Source organism: Ctenocephalides felis, unplaced genomic scaffold, assembly GCF_003426905.1.
Source record: "Ctenocephalides felis isolate EL2017-DRISC unplaced genomic scaffold, ASM342690v1 CF-g0.4_SCAFFOLD_03572, whole genome shotgun sequence".
Lineage (NCBI taxonomy): Eukaryota > Metazoa > Arthropoda > Insecta > Siphonaptera > Pulicidae > Ctenocephalides > Ctenocephalides felis.
The window spans coordinates 19,927,355-19,946,462 of record NW_020539726.1 but is presented as its reverse complement, the minus strand read 5'-3'; the positions used below and the strand labels follow the sequence as shown (position 1 = coordinate 19,946,462).

The following is a 19,108-nucleotide window of genomic DNA, read 5'->3' as shown; positions in this document are numbered from 1 at the left end:
TCACTCATATGCTATGAAGCTGGGACAGAAGGGCCCTGTTATCTAAGATCGTTTTTTGACATTTGTACGGTTTCTAGGTTAGATTTTCTATCTGACAACCTGAGAAAAACGACTGACTGCACAGCAACCAAATGGCTTTTGTCAATATTTATAACGAATTTGTATGGAAAGTTCTTTATAACATAGCCTTGCCATTACATTGTTCTGTTATGCGTCAGAATCGGTCTATTTGTATTGAATTTTGCCGCAGCACATTATTCCAAATTTTGATCATTTTTTGCAATTAAACCCTCTTTTGCTGGCTCATAATAGTTTAGAATGTTTTGTCGAAACCACGAACTGTCAGACTTTTTTTTGCAATAAATTACAAATATACTCTTTGTTCGATTTTCATCTATAATCTTAACCTAATCAGCACGATTCCCAACTAATATCTTTCGACTGTATTTTAAATTTTCAAAATCGGTTCAAGATTTTTAGCTAAAATTATTATAAAGAAACGGTTTGGCCGATCATCTCGCCAATCTAATCAACACGAATTCTAATCCAGTTTCGTATAATAAATAGCTTTCAAAGATTATCATATAATCAGTGCAGTTTCTTGAGAAAATTTAATATATGATTAGAATTTGGCTGTACACATACTTTGGTTGCACACATACACATACTTTATCAAATTTTGTTGTCAGACGATTTAGTATAATTTAAAATGCCGAGAAAACAGCCGAGAAAACATAAAATTCTAATCGAGTTTCGTAAAATGGCTTTCAAAAACTACTATGAAATCAGTGCAGGTACTTTTGCAAAAATTTGACAAAAGCCTAAAATTTGGCGGTACTTGCACATACACATACTTTTTCCAATTTTGATATCAAACTATTCTGAATAATTCAAAATACCAAAAAAACATAAATTAGCAAATCTAGAGAATATATAAACTTCTTCTTCACGTAGTTGAATATTTAAATTTAAATTTTAAATTTTTAATTAACATATTACAATTATTCCAGTGAAATTTCATTAAGAGCAATGAATGCTGAAACATAAATTGATAATTTTATAATTATAATTATTCATAAATAATATTTTTTCCAGGAATTTTTCAGTGATTCTCTCTGGTGCAACATTTATCTATTATTTTTACAATTGGCCTAGTTTAATATTTCAGCGCTATAATATTAATATTTATCAACTACTATTTCAACAACGCCAATACTATTTTTACAATCACCTCTCTCAACGAAATTTAATTAAAGTTAAATTAAATTTGAAATTAAATTAAGTCTCTCAAGTTTTTCACTTCCACTGCAGCTAATAAAATAGTTTAAAATCCTTATTTTTCATACAGCAGCTTCATTTGAAGATATGCATTCAGAGAAAAATTATAATAAATTTCTCATCATGCATAAAAGTAGGTCACAAGAGGTATTATAATTGCGCTCTTTCATTATTCAGAAAACTGCATTTTAATTATGTCACATTTATTCCGGGCTAACGACTCCGGGCGACACCCGGATTCATATATTCTCATCGCGGTGCTTCAGATTTGATTAATATCCACAAATGCAAGTGAAAAGGCCCAAAAATTAAACTTTACATATTAATTTAGAGTTAAATAATTTTCCTGCATATATGTTAACAAAATCCTGATCGACTCCGGTTTTCTGAAAAACCTGACTAATTAATTATTGAGGTACTAATTCCTTTGAAATTATTGTGATGCTAGCAAAAACCTTGGAATAGAAACACAATTGAATGAAACTTAAGTTTACGCATATACATCAATATAATTGTTATCAAATATTCAATATTCATTATAGAGATATAAAATTTCTACGAAAACTCAAGATTCAGACTAATAAGCCTAATTTAAGTACTTTAATTCGTTTGGAATAAACGTACGTAATTAATTATTAATACATTTAATTATATGTTGTTAATATGAATTTGCCTATATTATGTCTGTTATAAGAATCTTATTTATATGAATTTTCCGATATTATATATATCTTGTTCTTAAGAATTTGCCTATTTTATATGTATGTTGTTTATATGAATTTGCCTATTTTATATAGTGAAGAAGCTTTAATTGCATGATTTAAAAATGAATATAATATTATTGAAATATAGCAATACAATTATATTTTTTATGTTTAACGTACATTGTTAACTATAGGTAAACTAAAATTGATAATTTTAGTTGATTTGCCTAGAATAGATATATACACTTAGCTCAATGTATAAAACATGTAAAAAATATATGGGAATTATTGCTTTACCATATTAAAGTAATTTTTCACTAGTTAAGGCGGTTGTTTCCATATAAAAATATTCTATTAAGATAGTTCTAATTTGTTTTCGATCAAATAGCAGATTATTTATTTATTATTCATATATATAAAATCAATTATTTGTTTATAAATTGAATTGCAATTATTTCAATTCAATTTGCAATTGTTATTGAATAAGAAAATGCCTAACATATTAATAAGAGAATGAATTAATATATTTGTAATTCCAAAAATCTAAAACAGTTCAAATCAATTTTTGAACATAGAAATACTTTTGACCATACTATTAACACACATCATTTTATTATATTATTTCATATATAGAAATAACCGCTAATCACTTAGTTAAAAAATTTGCTAAATTCAATTTTAATTAATTAAATTGTTCTTATGATTTTAAATGTAATTATGCTTTTATTATTGAGATTTAGTAAAAAAAATTTGATAATTATAAACATACAGAGACTTATTAATATGAGATCTATCCGCTTTTTCCATACCACTTTATTTTCACTTTTTATGTGCTACATTTTGCTCGCTAATAAATAATTTTGTGTGTGTTTCTAATTTCTAATTTTTTATATAATATCTATACTATTGACTATACCAACTAATTATTACTTTTTATTTGCTGCATTTTGTCTGTCATAAAATTCGTATCATTCATTCTATTATTTTTTCTGCTCTTACAATATTGCCTTTTTATATTGTTTACTCATTTAATTTTCGTTAGATATATGTCAAATTATTGTTCGTTTTTTATAATGTTACGTAAATTAAATTTTAAAGTATGTGTAGATTTTATGCACAAAACTTGAGTCTTGGCAAATTGGCACTTTTTATTTTATAAGCATCTTTCATGAAACTCACTTATTTCACTGTTTTTATGACACGATGCAATTTTTCAAAGCTATATTTTTTTTAAATTACCTACTGCTATAAAATGAGAAACAGATAACAAAAAAAGTTTCATGAAAAAATATTATAAGTTTGCAAAATTGTAGATTGAATACATGAATACATCAATAAACTGAAATTGGTCAAATAGCTTTTATTCTAATAGTAAGTTGTATAATGAATTGCGTCTTATACAAAATTTTTTGTCTATCATCTTAATTGCGACTCTTGTACTTATATTAAACTGTTTTTTTTATTCAATTTTTTAGAGATATATTAATTTTATTTTATCAGTATACAATAATCACCAGAAATAATTAAAATTTTATAAGTTATTGTAATACAATTTATTACACATTGCAAATTAATTTAATACTCTATACCAGTTGTCGTTCCAAAAATTATAAATAACAATCAAAATACTACAATTTTATAAGCTATTATGAAAATATTAAAATAAAGCTAACATTATATAAGAATTAAAATGTACCTATAGAAATCACTCCATAGACTGCTTTTCTAATAAATGTCAATGCGAATCCATAGGCCAACATTTTTGGACCTTCTTATAGCTAGTACATTAAGAACTTGTTTTATTGTTGGTAACTTATTTCAATGATCTTCAACTTTTTATCACTCCAGTGACTGATTTTATAATAAAGGTCAAGGCAAATCCAAAGGGAAATATTTTTTGATCCTTCTCATAGCTAGTACATTGAGTACTGGTCTTCATCTTTTCACACACGAGTATACTGCATCTGTCTTTAATTTCTTCATCTACGTAATTCATATAATATAGTGTTATAATACATTGAGTCCTAGTTAATAAACATTACTTAATTGAAGTCGTAATAAAATTTGAAGTAACATCAAAATAATCACAGTACTAAATGTACAAAAAATGTTTTCTAAAATAAGCAGATATTAGAGAATTATTATTATTATTATTAAATTGGAGTCCTCTTCTGTCCACTCAATAAAGCCAACTACAATCATCAATAATTACGAAAAGTCAAATTAGAGTGTGTTCCGTTGCAAATTTGCCCCGGAGTGGTGCAAGATCATAATATGAGAAATTGTCGGAGACGCACATGTCGCATCGGATGGCATTGGAATATGCTCACCCTGGGGGCATCATTTTAGGAACACCTGCTGAAATACAAAGAGTTGTAATAATGTGGATGGATGCTTTTTAAATTATAAATACTGAATCAATTATGGGTACTATAAGCGCGGATGCGAAAAAGTTGTCCCCATAAATCTAGCTTGATTTGCGGCACAAGCTGCAAGTATTATATAAATATGATGAAAGGCTGATAGATATACATATATTAAACTGTATAATTATGAACCCGTAGTAAAATATGAGTATAACGAGACAAATTTATTTATCATTTCATATTGCGTTAATATCACTGCTTACGTACTAAGATTACTTTTGTAAACAAAAATTTGATGTATTTCTCTTCAGTTTTTATATAAAAAAATTGTTTTCTGTTCTAAAATCTGATCGTTTCTTCGCACTATCAATACAAGCAAAATGTTTTTGAATCATTCGAATCAAATCAAATCATTCGAATGCTTCGTTATCTCAAAACATGCCATGATTTGCATTTTTAGCTCCTTATATCATAAACTGTTTGACCAGTCTTTGCCTAAAACTAATCACCACATCATTTCAAATTGAATGTTTTTTGAATCATTCAAATCGGTTGCCTCCGATCTTTCAAAAACTCGATATCTATTTTCTGCACTCTTTGCTTCGTATATCTGAAACGGCTGCACCTGTCTTTGCCAAAAACTAAAAAACATGTCTCCCTGTCGATAGGAATCAAATAATTCAATTCGGTTGATCCGAAAAGCGTAACAAATAATTGTATCCACACATACATACACACATTTATTATTTCTAAGATTTTCCAAAATGTTCAGAAAAAATTACCTAAATTAAGAAAAAAATGTATATACAATTACCTAATACTTACTATAATACATTTATTAGATATTCAAGATTTTACAATATTAAACTAAAATATGAACATATATATGAACCACAAATACATTGTAAAATGTGCTCGATATTTTACTGGCTCTATGTTATAATGCTTGATATTAAGCCTTCATTTGGACGGTTTATAGAATCTTCAAATCCATTTGTTAACGTACTTTATCACAAAATTTAAAACTTTCTGAGAAAATATTTTATAACTAAGATACTTGGCTATAGCCAATAAAAGTTATATTGATAAAGCGCGACTACTAATTAGTGAAAGTACAGTATTGTTCGGGCGTAAATTCAATTTATTATATTGGCCATGAAGGCAGCTATCTTCATGGCATTAAGCTTTTACAGCAGAAAGTTGCTACCCTTGTAGGGGGGGGGGGGTAGCAAGTCTTTAAGTGGACTAATTTTTCTCACTTCTGAAACTAAAGTCCGCGTAACAACATATGTAATAAATAGTCACTAAATATATCTTCTACAATTAGAACTTAGTGACAAATCAGTGATTGTGGAATTGTTTTGGAATTGTTTGAATTATTTCTACAATTTTTCTACAAAAAAAAAACAGATCTAACTAGAAGAGCTTGCTTTTCCATGGCCTAATTAATGCCTTTAATCAGAAGTGCCAGGTTCCAGGTTCCAGTAGTGACATTTTTTTCAAAAAAAATATAGGTGTTCTTAATAGAGAAAAACTTTCCTGAGGTATTTGTGAATCAGTAAAAAAAAATATTGGCATTACAAAAATTGTAATAATAAATTTATCAAATAGAAATAGCTTTTAAAGCACTTCAGCCGCCTTTTTAAAAGCGAGCGCTCGATGAGTGATCTGCGTTAGAGCTTTTGCACTAAATAAAAAAAGAAGTTATCTAATATACAAATTAATAACCTTCAGAACTAAAAGACAGTCATTTACTCATAGTCAATTTCCATTTTATTCCCGATTCATACAACTCCAAACAAGGCAACCGTTTATTCAGTTGTCGAGTCATTGTTTTCGTTCGTTTCTATTCATAAAACTACCTGTGACAGTGTTAAAACAATGCCGGATTAAAGTTGTTGGAATGGGTCACAGTCACAGGTAAACAAGAATGACAATTGTGCATGCAGATTGATATTTTAATCACGACGTCTTTGTAAGAGCCGCTTCTGAAACAATACGAAGAATTACTTCAGGAGCAAATGAAGAAAGCTTAATGGACACTTTTGAATTTATTACTAATTACTATTTAGATTTAGATTTGAATGGCACTAATAGCCTTTTAAAAATTCATAAGAGCAAACTATGTTTGCGCGAATCTTGTTTGGAATACGTTTTGACCGGTGATTGCAATGCTTCTTTTATTGATTTATTGAATTGAGTTTCTTGCAAATGTAACAAAGCGTTTAAGGAGGTATTCTAGTGTAGAATTTAAAAAAACGATTTTTTTCATTTCATATTTTTAAAGTTTACCTATCTAAGGATATAGGTACGAGAAGGTTTTTGAAAATTTGAATTATTTCCGAAGATATAGGCATTTTACTGACTCGGTCTCCATACAGGTTTGGCTTCACGCAAAACTTTAAAGGCGTTTTTCTCAGAACAGACTTTTTCAGTACTGTTGACACGATTTCTCAAGTTTTAATCGACCGATTCACTTGAAATGTTTAGAAATTCTTGTCTATAGCTCGAACTAGGATTATCCCGAAATTCTAATTTTTACTATTTTTAAAAAATTCGAGAAACAAAAAAAAACACTAAAAAAACACTTTTTTTTCAAACTGTCGCCAATTTGTAAAAAAAAATTTTTTTACTCATCGCTAGTTCGGGCGATTGCAACATCATTGTAGATTAATAATTTTTTTATTTTTGCATTTCCGATGGCTAGGAGGGCAGAAATCATGTCAAGACTGAGGTGCCAATTTTTTTTACAATTTTCAAGTTTTTTATTTTTTAATTTTTGTTTTGTATTTTATTAATATTAATAAACAAGTGGTAAAAAAATGGATAGTAAAAACATTTATTGCTTTCTTTCACGACACTTTAAAAAAGACCTAAAATTCATCGCTCTACACTGGATATTCAAGAAATATAAGGAGAATTGTAGTATTGCTATTTATCTCTCTAGGCAACGTTTCAATTACTTGCTTAATTTATATAATCGAACAACTTTTCATAGGCCTATAGTATTTTAAGGTGTTTATTTTGACTGTCAACTCTATCATAATGCAAAGTTTCAGCAAATTTCCAGAAGAGTAATTATGAGGTTCTCCTTGTTAGCATGGCAAAGTATGCCAGAAAGTATCTTGAATTCGAAATATGTTTATATAATGTCATTATTAGGCATAACATATTATTTTTTTGAAAATTTCATCTCAGAAATTTTATTTTCTTTTATTTATTTGATTAAAATATGATTCAATTCATACATAAGCGAAATGCTGTTAAGTAATTTTGGAATTAAATCAGATTTATTTTACAGAATAGACTTTATTAATTATTGTTTCTAAATATCTTTATTAATTCACTGCATCACTTACTCAACTTTACGATCTCATGAAAATTTAAAATACTTTACATATAAAATTGAATATATTTCATTATATATTACTTCATCCAAGCAATACATTCGGTATGTGACCTCATGCTAAGCTTGTTAATTATGAGAAGAAATAATAATTAATTAAAATATTTCAACATGCATTGTTGGTTTATTTTTTGGTTATTCGGGAACCATAACAAACAATAAAATTATATTTGTGTAGGTTTACTTTCAAAAGTATTCATGCGTCGAATCTTCCATATTAAATTCACGCTGGGTTCTGTCAATCACGTTATTTAGGTAAGTGATTCCGGCGCCTGCATGGGCTGAATCAAATTCGAATATTGTTTGGTAATAAATTATAAATTTATAATGGTAAATGAATTAATTTTTTAATTGTTTCTTTATTGACTTTGTGTATTTTATTACTTCCAAACTTACTTAACTATTAACTTACTTAATATGATGTTGTTTGCGCCGCACCTGTGTAGGTTGTCGGACCTGTAAAAGGTTTGTTTTTCTACTTGGACAACACGTTTCAAATTTAGGCAATCGGGCAATTCTGACTCATAAAAAAGGCCGATGCAGGCAATAGTTTCGATTCAAGTCGATTCATTCCGTGCCTTTCATTCGTTCAGTTACTTTCAGTTCCTTTCAGTGTTCGAGTCGATTTATTCCGTGGCTTTCATTCATTTTGGTTTAATTCATTCATTCAGTTCAATATTATCAGTGGATTAAATTTCTATTGTGTGTCAAGTCAACAGTTATTTTTATTTGTCAGTGTATTCGAATTTCTTTTCAACCTATCCAACCGACTACGCTGATGTTTCCAGATCCAACCAAATAGCTGCCGCGGCTTGGACTTCCAAAACAGATAACATTTTCATACAATATTAATTAGTGTTCATTTTTGTTTTTCATTTATATAAAATTTATATAGAATATATTTTAGTTTATTATTGATTACGGAGTAAGAAGAATTTTATTTTTAATTTATATTTGTTTACCATTGGTTTTTGTTTTCTGAATACATTTAATTTTTTTTTTATTTTTCCTCGAAGTATAAAATACTTCGAAAGGGGTTGAGAAACCCCCCAACATCAACATTATGGTCCTTCGAGCCGGATCCTAATTATTATTAGGATTAATTGGGTGTATACAGAAAACAAAAATATATATAATGGCGCCTAAAATCGATATTGGTGCAGAAATTGCACGTCTAACCGCCAAGAGAGAGATGTACTTTTCAATTGTGCAAGAAACGTACGATCTATCGCAACAGATTGATGTATCTTCAAATAAGACACAATTTCTTGAAAATTTATATATTACTGAAAATGCTCGTGAACAATTTATTCAATTGTGCGATGAAATAAACAAATTAAAATATTTAGATAATCCTAGTTTCATTCCGGAATATTCCGCAATAAAGGCCCTTGAAACGATGTATGCCAAAATAAAACACGCTGAGAAATTACTAGATAATAAAAATGCGCATAGTTCTTCAATTAAAGACATTGTACCCAAGCAACATTTACCGTCCATTGAAGTACCTAAATTCTCAGGTGATATTCAACAATGGCCATTATTCTATGAAACATTTAATTCACTAATTCATGAAAATACAGAGTTAGATAATGTATCAAAATTTCATTTTTTAAAAGGAGCGTTACAGGGTCCGGTTTTAAAAATATTTCATTCTATACTACCGACCGCAAATAATTATCAAATTCTTTGGGAAGCGCTCATAAAAAAATACCAAAATAAACGGTACTTAGCCACCAATTATTTCAAACAACTATTGTCATTCAAAACCATTTCATCTGGACAAATAAATTCATTCCTGGAAAAATTCGATACCGCGGTGCAAGCGCTCTCCCAATTGAATATTCCCGACGCCTATGATTTCCTTATTACGTCACTGGCATTCTCGAAACTCGATCCGTTGTTACAAGAAAAATTCGAGCATTTTTATCAAGGTGAGTTTCCCAAATACCAAGACCTCCTGCATTTTCTTCAAAAGTCACAACAGGCAAAAAATCAAGTATATGGTATGACCAACAATTTCACTAATGACAAACCCAATTACAAAAACACTAAAATTAGCCGGTCATTTTTGTTAAAAGATAAATATGATAACAAATGCTTTGTGTGTCGGGAACAACACAGAGTGTTTACTTGTTCAAAATTTCTATCATTGAGTATACCTGATAGGCGATCCCTTATTCAAAAATTAAACTTATGCGACAATTGTTTGGGTCATAAGATAACGACTACGTGTCGATCGAATAAAACCTGTTTATTATGTAACGAACGACATCACTCGCTATTGCATACTGGTAGCAATTTTGCGAGTACGGATCAAAATAATCTTTCTAATTCCAAATCAGGTAGTACGGTTTTATGCGCATTTAATCAAAACAAAATCGCACATCATATTACCATATTGCCGACAGCAGTAGTAAAAGTTACTACTAGAAAAGAAAACATTTTATTACGTACAATTATTGATTCGGGAAGCGATAGAAATTTTGTGACATTAACTTGGTGCAAAAAGGCTGATTTACAAATTCTTCCAATATCAACCCAAGTGATCGGGTTAGGCAATTCGTCACATAAAGTTATTGGATTAGTTAATTTCACTTTGAAATCTTTAATTGATTCTTATCAGTTATCGGTCTGTGCATACGTAGTACACGAGATAGTGGGAAAGCAACCACAAATTACCATTCCGATTTCATCCATCAAAACATTTCTGAATTATCCTTTAGCGGATCCTAACTTTCATACACCCCAGGAGGTCGACGGAATTTTGGGTTGCGATGTTTTTGGCGAAATTCTTGGCACTAATCAGGTTAAAAATGATAAAGGATTACCTGTGGCCCTAGAAACCCGGTTGGGTTATCTAATATTAGGTTCCATTCCTGATTTATATGAAAATACCGGCACTTCTACTAATTTATGTAATGTTTCAGATTCAGATTTTCATTTACAAATGAATAAATTCTTACAATTAGAAGACATTCCCGAAATAATCCCCTCTTCTAACGATGATTTATGCGAAAACCATTTTACTACAACTACTACGCGATCTCCAGATGGACGATATGTAGTAGCGCTGCCTTTTAAAAGTGAAGGCAGAAATTTATACAAATCATTTCATTTAGCCTTAAAGCGATACCACATGCTTGAAAATAAATTTTTGAAATATCCCGAATTTGATAAAAAATATGCCGCCGTTATAGAAGATTACCTGACTCAAAACCAATTATCCTTTGTCGATTATTGTCCGGTAGATCATGAAGTCGATGATTTTATTAAAATAAGAAATGGATATTATATTCCACATTTCGCAGTCGAAAAAGAAAGTTCCTCCACGCCTTTACGCGTTGTGTTTGATGCATCTGCGAAAAATTCAGAATTCACTTCCTTGAACGAAATTTTGCATGTTGGTCCTAAATTACAAACCGACATTTGTTCAATCCTTCTAAATTTTCGTTTCGGGCCTATAGCATTAACAGCTGATATCAAACAAATGTATCGTAATATTTGGGTTCGTAAACAAGATAGAAAATATCAAAAAATCTTATGGAGACCGTTTCCCGATGCACCCATTGGCATTTATGAATTAAATACTGTAACTTTTGGTCTATCGTCATCTCCCTTTCAAGCTATCAGAACCATCAAACAACTTTCCCGAGACGAATGTTCCAAATATTCTCAATCTATTTCTAGAATTCTTGAGAACGATGTCTATATTGATGATGTGGTTACAAGTATCGACTCCTTGGATAGCGCTAAAACCATTTGCGAGGGTTTGCAGACTGTATTATCGTCTGGTGGTTTTGAATTAAAAAAGTGGGAATCTAAATCGGATTTTCAAATGGAATCTTCTACGAAGGTATTGGGATTAAAATGGGATCCCTTATCAGATAATTTTTCATTCGAAATAAAGCTTACGTGGAGAAAATGGACAAAGAGACAACTTCTTTCAGTAATAGCGCGAGGGTTTCCTAACTCCGATAGTTGTTAAGATAAAAATATTATTGAAAAAAATTTGGACATTAAAAATCGATTGGGATGAGGAATTACCATCATTTATTATTACATCATGGTTAGCCGTATATTCCGAATTAGAGCATCTTAATAACTATCAGATTCCGCGTTATCTCGAAACATCAAAACAAAACAAATGTACATTATTTGGTTTCGCGGATAGCTCGGAGCAAGCGTATGGAGCGGTAGTTTATATTAAATCTCTTGGCAATCCGAATTTCTTATTGATTTCAAAATCACGAGTAACACCGATTAAAAACCAAACATTAGCCAGGCTTGAACTTTGTGCTTGTCATTTACTGTCAAAACTTCTGAATTTTATATTAACGAATAACAAACATAGTATAGATTTTGATTCCATTTACTGTTTTTCCGATTCTATGATTGTCCTCCACTGGTTAGCAGGGCCAGCACTCGTTGGAAGACATTTGTAGCCAATAGGGTAACAAAAATACGGGATCTCATTCCTAATGCACAATGGCTTCACATTCCTTCTAATCAAAATGCAGCCGATTGTGTTTCCCGAGGTCTACGACCTAAGGAATTTATCCAACATAAGAATTGGTTTTTTGGGCCGGATTGGTTAAATGGTCCTATATCAACTTGGCCTGAAAAACGGTTGAACCTTCCGGAGATATTGATCAAGAAAGAAAAGCTAACGTTCTAATAGTAAAGAGTGTCATACCACCGATCAATCCTTTATATGAATTAACGCAAAAATTTTCTAATTGGTGCAAACTTGTAAGAATTTTCGCTTATATATTGAAGTTTTGTAAAATTATAACAAATCGAAACCGACTTTTGACTTCAGATTTGAAACAAGCCGAGGTAATTATTATTCGATTAGTCCAAGAACACCATTTTCCCGAAGAATTCAAACTATTAACGAACGGAAAGTCTTGTTCAAAAAAGTTTTGCCGACTAAATTTGGTTTTGGATTCTAATAATTGTTTACGCGTTAAAGGTAGATTAGGATTAACAACTAATAACAATCCACTTCTTTTGCCAAAAAAAGACCAAGTAGTAAATTGTCTCATAGATTACTACCATATTAATAATTTACATACTGGATCAAACTTAGTATTATCTTTATTGAGGCCAAAATATTGGATCTTGTCGGCTCATGCAATAATTCGTAATCGTCTTCACAAGTGTATGACTTGTTTTCGACAGAATCCGAAACCCATTTTTCCATTCATGGGCGACTTACCAGTACCGCGCATAAAAGCCAGTAGAGCTTTCCTAAATGTCGGCGTTGATTATGCAGGCCCCTTCAATATCTCCATGAGTCGTCACCGAGGCGCTCGAACCTACAAGGCTTATATATGCTTGTTCATCTGTTTAGCCACTAAGGCGATACATCTCGAATTAGCTTCAGATTTAACAAGCGATACATTTTTAGATTGCTTGAAACGATTCCTAGCCCGGCGTGGTCCTATTAAATGTATTTACTCCGATTGTGGAACCAATTTTATAGGAGCCAAAAATACTCTTGATTCCTTATTCCTTCTCCTAAATTCCGAAGAGTATAAAAAGCGTTTCAATGAATTATTGGTTTTACATGACATTGAATGGAAATTTAATCCACCGTTTGCCCCACATTTTGGAGGTATATGGGAGGCGAATATTAAATTAGTGAAGACCCATTTGTTTAAAGTTATAGGGTTGCAAATTTTATCCTACGAAGAGTTTAATACAGTCCTCAATCAAATCGAAGCCTTACTGAATTCAAGACCGTTATGTTGGCTGAGCAATGATCCGTCGGACCCTCAGCCTCTTACGCCTGCGCACTTTTTAATGCAAGAGCCTCTGTCGGATTTGCCCGTTGACTATGAAAACTTGAATTTGACTAAAAGAAAACAATTGCTAGATCATATTGTCGCTTCTTACTGGAAGCGATGGAATGTGGAATATCTAACCGAGCTACAGGTCCGACAGAAATGGAATACAGTCACTAATCCTATTAAAAAGGGTGATTTGGTAGTTGTAAAACAAGAGAATGCGCGTCCGCTCCATTGGGGGTTGGGAAAGTTGAAGAGGTTTTTCCGGGCTCCGATGGAGTGGTTCGAGTAGCATTGGTAAAAACGGGAAATACCCTAATCAAGCGGCCTGTTGTCAAACTATGCCCCCTACCTATTCAATAGTTTATATCTGAATTATTCATTTCAAAAAAAAAAAAAACTTTTCTATCTCATGATATATTTGCTTCTATATATAGTTTTGCCAAATTTTCAATCTCCAGGGCGATGAGAACACCCCTCATAGTCTCTGGAAGATTCTTGTAAATGTCCAAAAATCTAGACCCTGGCGCGAAAATAAAACTTCCGCAATCTAGATTGTGTGAATGTGGTAGGTTGTGAGAGCGGGACCCTGGCGCGAGGTCAGGCTTCCGTAACCGATCTACTCTGAATGAAAGTTTGAATTTATTTTTGGCAATTCTATCCTTCCTAATCATGAGGTTCACTATGTACCAATTTCGAGTATTTTCAGAAGTATAAAAGGCTAACCTTTTAGTCGGGGGAAAATGTTTGCGCCGCACCTGTGTAGGTTGTCGGACCTGTAAAAGGTTTGTTTTTCTACTTGGACAACACGTTTCAAATTTAGGCAATCGGGCAATTCTGACTCATAAAAAAGGCCGATGCAGGCAATAGTTTCGATTCAAGTCGATTCATTCCGTGCCTTTCATTCGTTCAGTTACTTTCAGTTCCTTTCAGTGTTCGAGTCGATTTATTCCGTGGCTTTCATTCATTTTGGTTTAATTCATTCATTCAGTTCAATATTATCAGTGGATTAAATTTCTATTGTGTGTCAAGTCAACAGTTATTTTTATTTGTCAGTGTATTCGAATTTCTTTTCAACCTATCCAACCGACTACGCTGATGTTTCCAGATCCAACCAAATAGCTGCCGCGGCTTGGACTTCCAAAACAGATAACATTTTCATACAATATTAATTAGTGTTCATTTTTGTTTTTCATTTATATAAAATTTATATAGAATATATTTTAGTTTATTATTGATTACGGAGTAAGAAGAATTTTATTTTTAATTTATATTTGTTTACCATTGGTTTTTGTTTTCTGAATACATTTAATTTTTTTTTATTTTTCCTCGAAGTATAAAATACTTCGAAAGGGGTTGAGAAACCCCCCAACATCAACAGATGTAGTTGATATTTTTTTAATTTGCATACTTAAAGCTAATTTATATATATATATATATATATATATATTATATATTATGAATATATTTAGAATATTTATATCATAATTAAACACAAATTACACAATGACTTGTAATTTACTTTTTATTACATAAAATATTTAAAAAAAACATTGGCGTTCGCAGAGAAACTATGTAATTAATTCTTAAAAGATGGTTAGAAGACTACATTTAGACGTCTATCGTGTATTATATTTTATTAATTTTAATCTAATTGTAAGTAAAAACTTTCAATTAAACGTAATGGGATAATTCTTACTGTTAGAGAATTGTTTGAATATCAAAACACTGATTTTATAAAATATACATGTGCTAGTAAATTCCGGGATGATCTGTTTCTCATCACGTGTAATCTTTCAGAATATTTACTATGGTATATATTTAATAATGTCATACTTTCCTACTACCTAATTACCTAATGCAAAACAGGCCAACACTATCATGAAAAAAATAGAAATAAAATTATTCCATGCAGTTTCATTCCATGAAAGCTTAACCTGCACTCTAGAGCTTTGGTCAAACCATGTCCATTTTTTTAGTAATTGTGGTCATTTTTATTGTTTTTATTCAATTATCTTTGGAACCGTAACTTTCAATAGCATTTTTCAAATAATGACACAATTGCCCCAATTTTTTCCGAAATTCGATTAATATAAGCTATATAATCGAGTATTATCAAGCACAATTTTTCAAAAACAAATATTACTTTCCCGGATCTAATTTATACTTAAAAATTAATAATATAATTTTTCTGTGTTATTTCATATCAAATAGTGTTTGTCAATTCAAATAATTGCAGGATTTGTTCCATGTGAGATAACGCGGAACATCGGTATATATTATTTATTTTGCAAATTGTTAAAAAATATCTGATTTTAGACACTGACAGCTTTTAGTGTATATTTTGTTAAATACTAATGATGTAAAATTTCGAAAATAAATTGAGAATTATACTATTTTTATTGTTAGTACCAAGTTGGATGCACATGGTGGGGGTATATGTATTATCTATATAGTTTTGTATGGAAATATCATGAAAAAAAAATAAAAGTGTGTTTTAGATATATTTTAGTGAATAAATGAATGAGTTTTATTCAAAATTCGATGCTCTACAAAACAAATTATAATAAACCTGTTTTGCAGAGCGTCGAATTTTCAATAAAAAACGACACGAATTTTCACTTTCAATTCATTTGTCGCTAAGTTATACCTGAAAAAATTTTTTTTTTAATTTTCATTTTTTTTTATTGAATTGCACACTAGCTAAGAGCTAAGTTAATACTAAGAGCTAAAACTTTCTGAGAATAGTTTTTTTTATCAATTTGGAACCATTTGAGCCCTTAGGAGCGAGAAAATTAAAAAATGTCGATTTTAAAGACCGCACTAATATATATATATATATATATATATATATATATATATATATACACCTAAGTCTGTTTTTACACGGTCTTTTTGTACACGGTTTTGATATAACACGGTTTGAAAATTGAATATTTTTAATTTTTTTACACGAATTTATTCCATTTAGCACGATTTGAAATTTTATGTACCTAAATTTTTTTGTCAAATTAAATTTTTGCGAAGTATGTTCATATCACAAAAAAGTATTTATGAAAGAAAAAAGTCTGAAACCATCGATAGTATCGATAGTATCGATAGTTTGCGAACACTAGCTTAAAGATTTAAGTAAATTCCCCTTTAGCGCGTACAAACAATTTTTACTGGTCAAATCAAATGTGAATAGCACTAATTTAATTCTTGTTCTTAAAAATTCTTGTTTTTCACCAATTTTAATAGGTTTTAGAGATTAGGAACAAATCACCCATTTTTGTATAAGATCAATGTCTTTTTTTACACGTTTTTTTTTTACACGGCTTCTTCTGGAACCAATCTCCTTGTAAAAACAGACTTAGGTGTATATATATATATATATATATATACTGTAATTTTTTACAAATGCAATATTTTCCGTTTTAGTCTGTACAACATTAAACTGATTCACGAACGCTTACCCTACATTTTTGTTTTATTTATCGTCACAAAGTCCATTCAGTATTTTCATATAGAGCAAATATAACAATAATTCATTTCAAAAACCTACTAAAATTCATCATTTGAAAATCCGAATCCGAAACAAAAACACGACCGATGTTTATTTATTTGCCGATATCTACACGAGATCGTATGTGGGGTCATACATAGTGGCCCGGAATGCGACCCAATACAACGTAAGCTCCGGAGGTTTACTTGTTCGCTTGTTCATGTACATGAGCTTTACGGAGCTTTTGAAACAGAAAGCTCTATCACTATATTTGTGTTCATATATTTTATAATGCTCCAGCTCCTAGGGCTGAGTATAGGGGATAGATCTATTGTATTTTCGAATGTCGAGAGCACGTTTCTGTTAAGTGATGTTCTTAGGTTTATAATTTGACTAATATTTTATTTATTGGCAGATACCTATCAAAAGTTGAAATATTAGACAAGTGGTGCATTACATCGAGTTTTAAGGCAATGCAAATCGAATTTTTGAATTATTTAAATCGGTTGATCCGTGCTCCCGAAAACGTGGTCAAAAAATTATATCCACACATACACACACACATCCATTTTTCTAAGGTATGCCAAAATGTTCAAAGAATTTTGAAACGTAATGATATGTATGTTTCATTATCGATTTTTTGCGATTTCTATAACTTACTCTACGGTAAGTTATTGTTAAAGTAATAAAAGTGATTTTATATTTACTATAAATTGTCAAGACATAAATAGGTCAATTTATTATTCAAATTTTGTTGGAGACAAATTTTAAATTTTTAGTTAGTCTTATTATTATAATAACTCTAGCGTATTAAACGGTTATTACTGGCTTTTGCACAAAATTCAAAATAAAATAATCGTTTGTTTTTGGAATATAAAACAAGTAAAAAATTGGGCGGTTATCTAATTGATCATTCTTTGATAATTAAGAATAGTTTTTTTCAGAAGTTTCTTTACTCATAAATCACGAATTATATAAATACTATAGAAATATATAAAAATTAATAGAAAGATATTTCTATTCAAAATGTCATGACATGAATATTTGTTTTTCCACCAAAACTCATGGTCTACTTGATTCCCCATAATACATTTAATTGATCTTCACAAATTTTTTTAACTTCCCGAAGGAGAGGTTTTCATCAAAAAATCCGTTTCGCTAATTTTATGTTTTCTCGACGTTTCAAGCCATTCTGAATCGAATGAGATCAAATTTGGAAAAAGTATGTGTGTGTGTGTGTGAACAATTTTTTTAAAATTATTTTGGCCCAATATAGACTGAAATATTATTTTTATGACTCTTACAATTAATTATATTTTATATTTATACAATGACATATTTCAATACGACGCCATAATAATTAAGAAGATAATGCATGGATAATACTCGTACATTTCGCACACAGATAATACAAGGTGTTTCTCAGATAACTGATTTTTTTATTGATTTATAATAAATTCAGTTTATAATTCCTATTGATTTATTAGTTCGTTAGCATATTACAAATCCTAGTGCTTTTGAATTACATGTCATATTAATTTATTGTCCAAATTTGTAAGAATAATTTTTTATAATGCATTTATTTACATCTATTTTTGCATGAAATCATTAATATATTATATAGAGAATTAATTATAAATATTTGTATTATAAACAATAAATTAAGTACTTTTAATACTTATATACGATACTAAGAAGATAATGCATGGATAATACATTTCGCACACAGATAATACAAGGTGTTTCTCAGACAACTGTTTTTTTTATTGATTTATAATAAATTCAGTTTATAATTCCTATTGATTTATTAATTTGTTAGCATATTAAAATCTAGTGAATTTGTAAGAATAATTTTTATAATGCATTTATTTACACCTATTTTTAAGCATGAAATCATTAATATATTATATAGAGAATTAGTTATAAACATTTGTATTATAAACAATAAATTAATTACTTTTAGTACTTATATACCTCCGATAACACGATACTCTGAGAACACGGTTGTGACAGTCGATAACACGGACCTCTTATAAGACGTTAAAAGACGATATTTGATCAAGAGCGACATTAATATT

The 19,108-nt window shown here is 30.1% G+C and overlaps 1 protein-coding gene across 1 annotated transcript; it reads left to right on the top strand.

Annotated features, from left to right (window-relative positions):
- Nucleotides 1-12,962: 12,962 nt before the first annotated feature.
- Nucleotides 12,963-13,838, top strand: LOC113388203. Its single transcript, XM_026625604.1, has one exon. It carries the CDS (start codon nt 12,963-12,965, stop codon nt 13,836-13,838), a length of 876 nt encoding a protein of 291 aa, XP_026481389.1.
- The last annotated feature ends 5,270 nt before the right edge of the window (nt 13,839-19,108 follow it).

Excerpts from the sequence above, each read along its gene's own strand:
- LOC113388203 (XM_026625604.1), top strand. The coding sequence starts at position 12,963 with ATGGGCGACTTACCAGTACCGCGCATAAAAGCCAGTAGAGCTTTCCTA.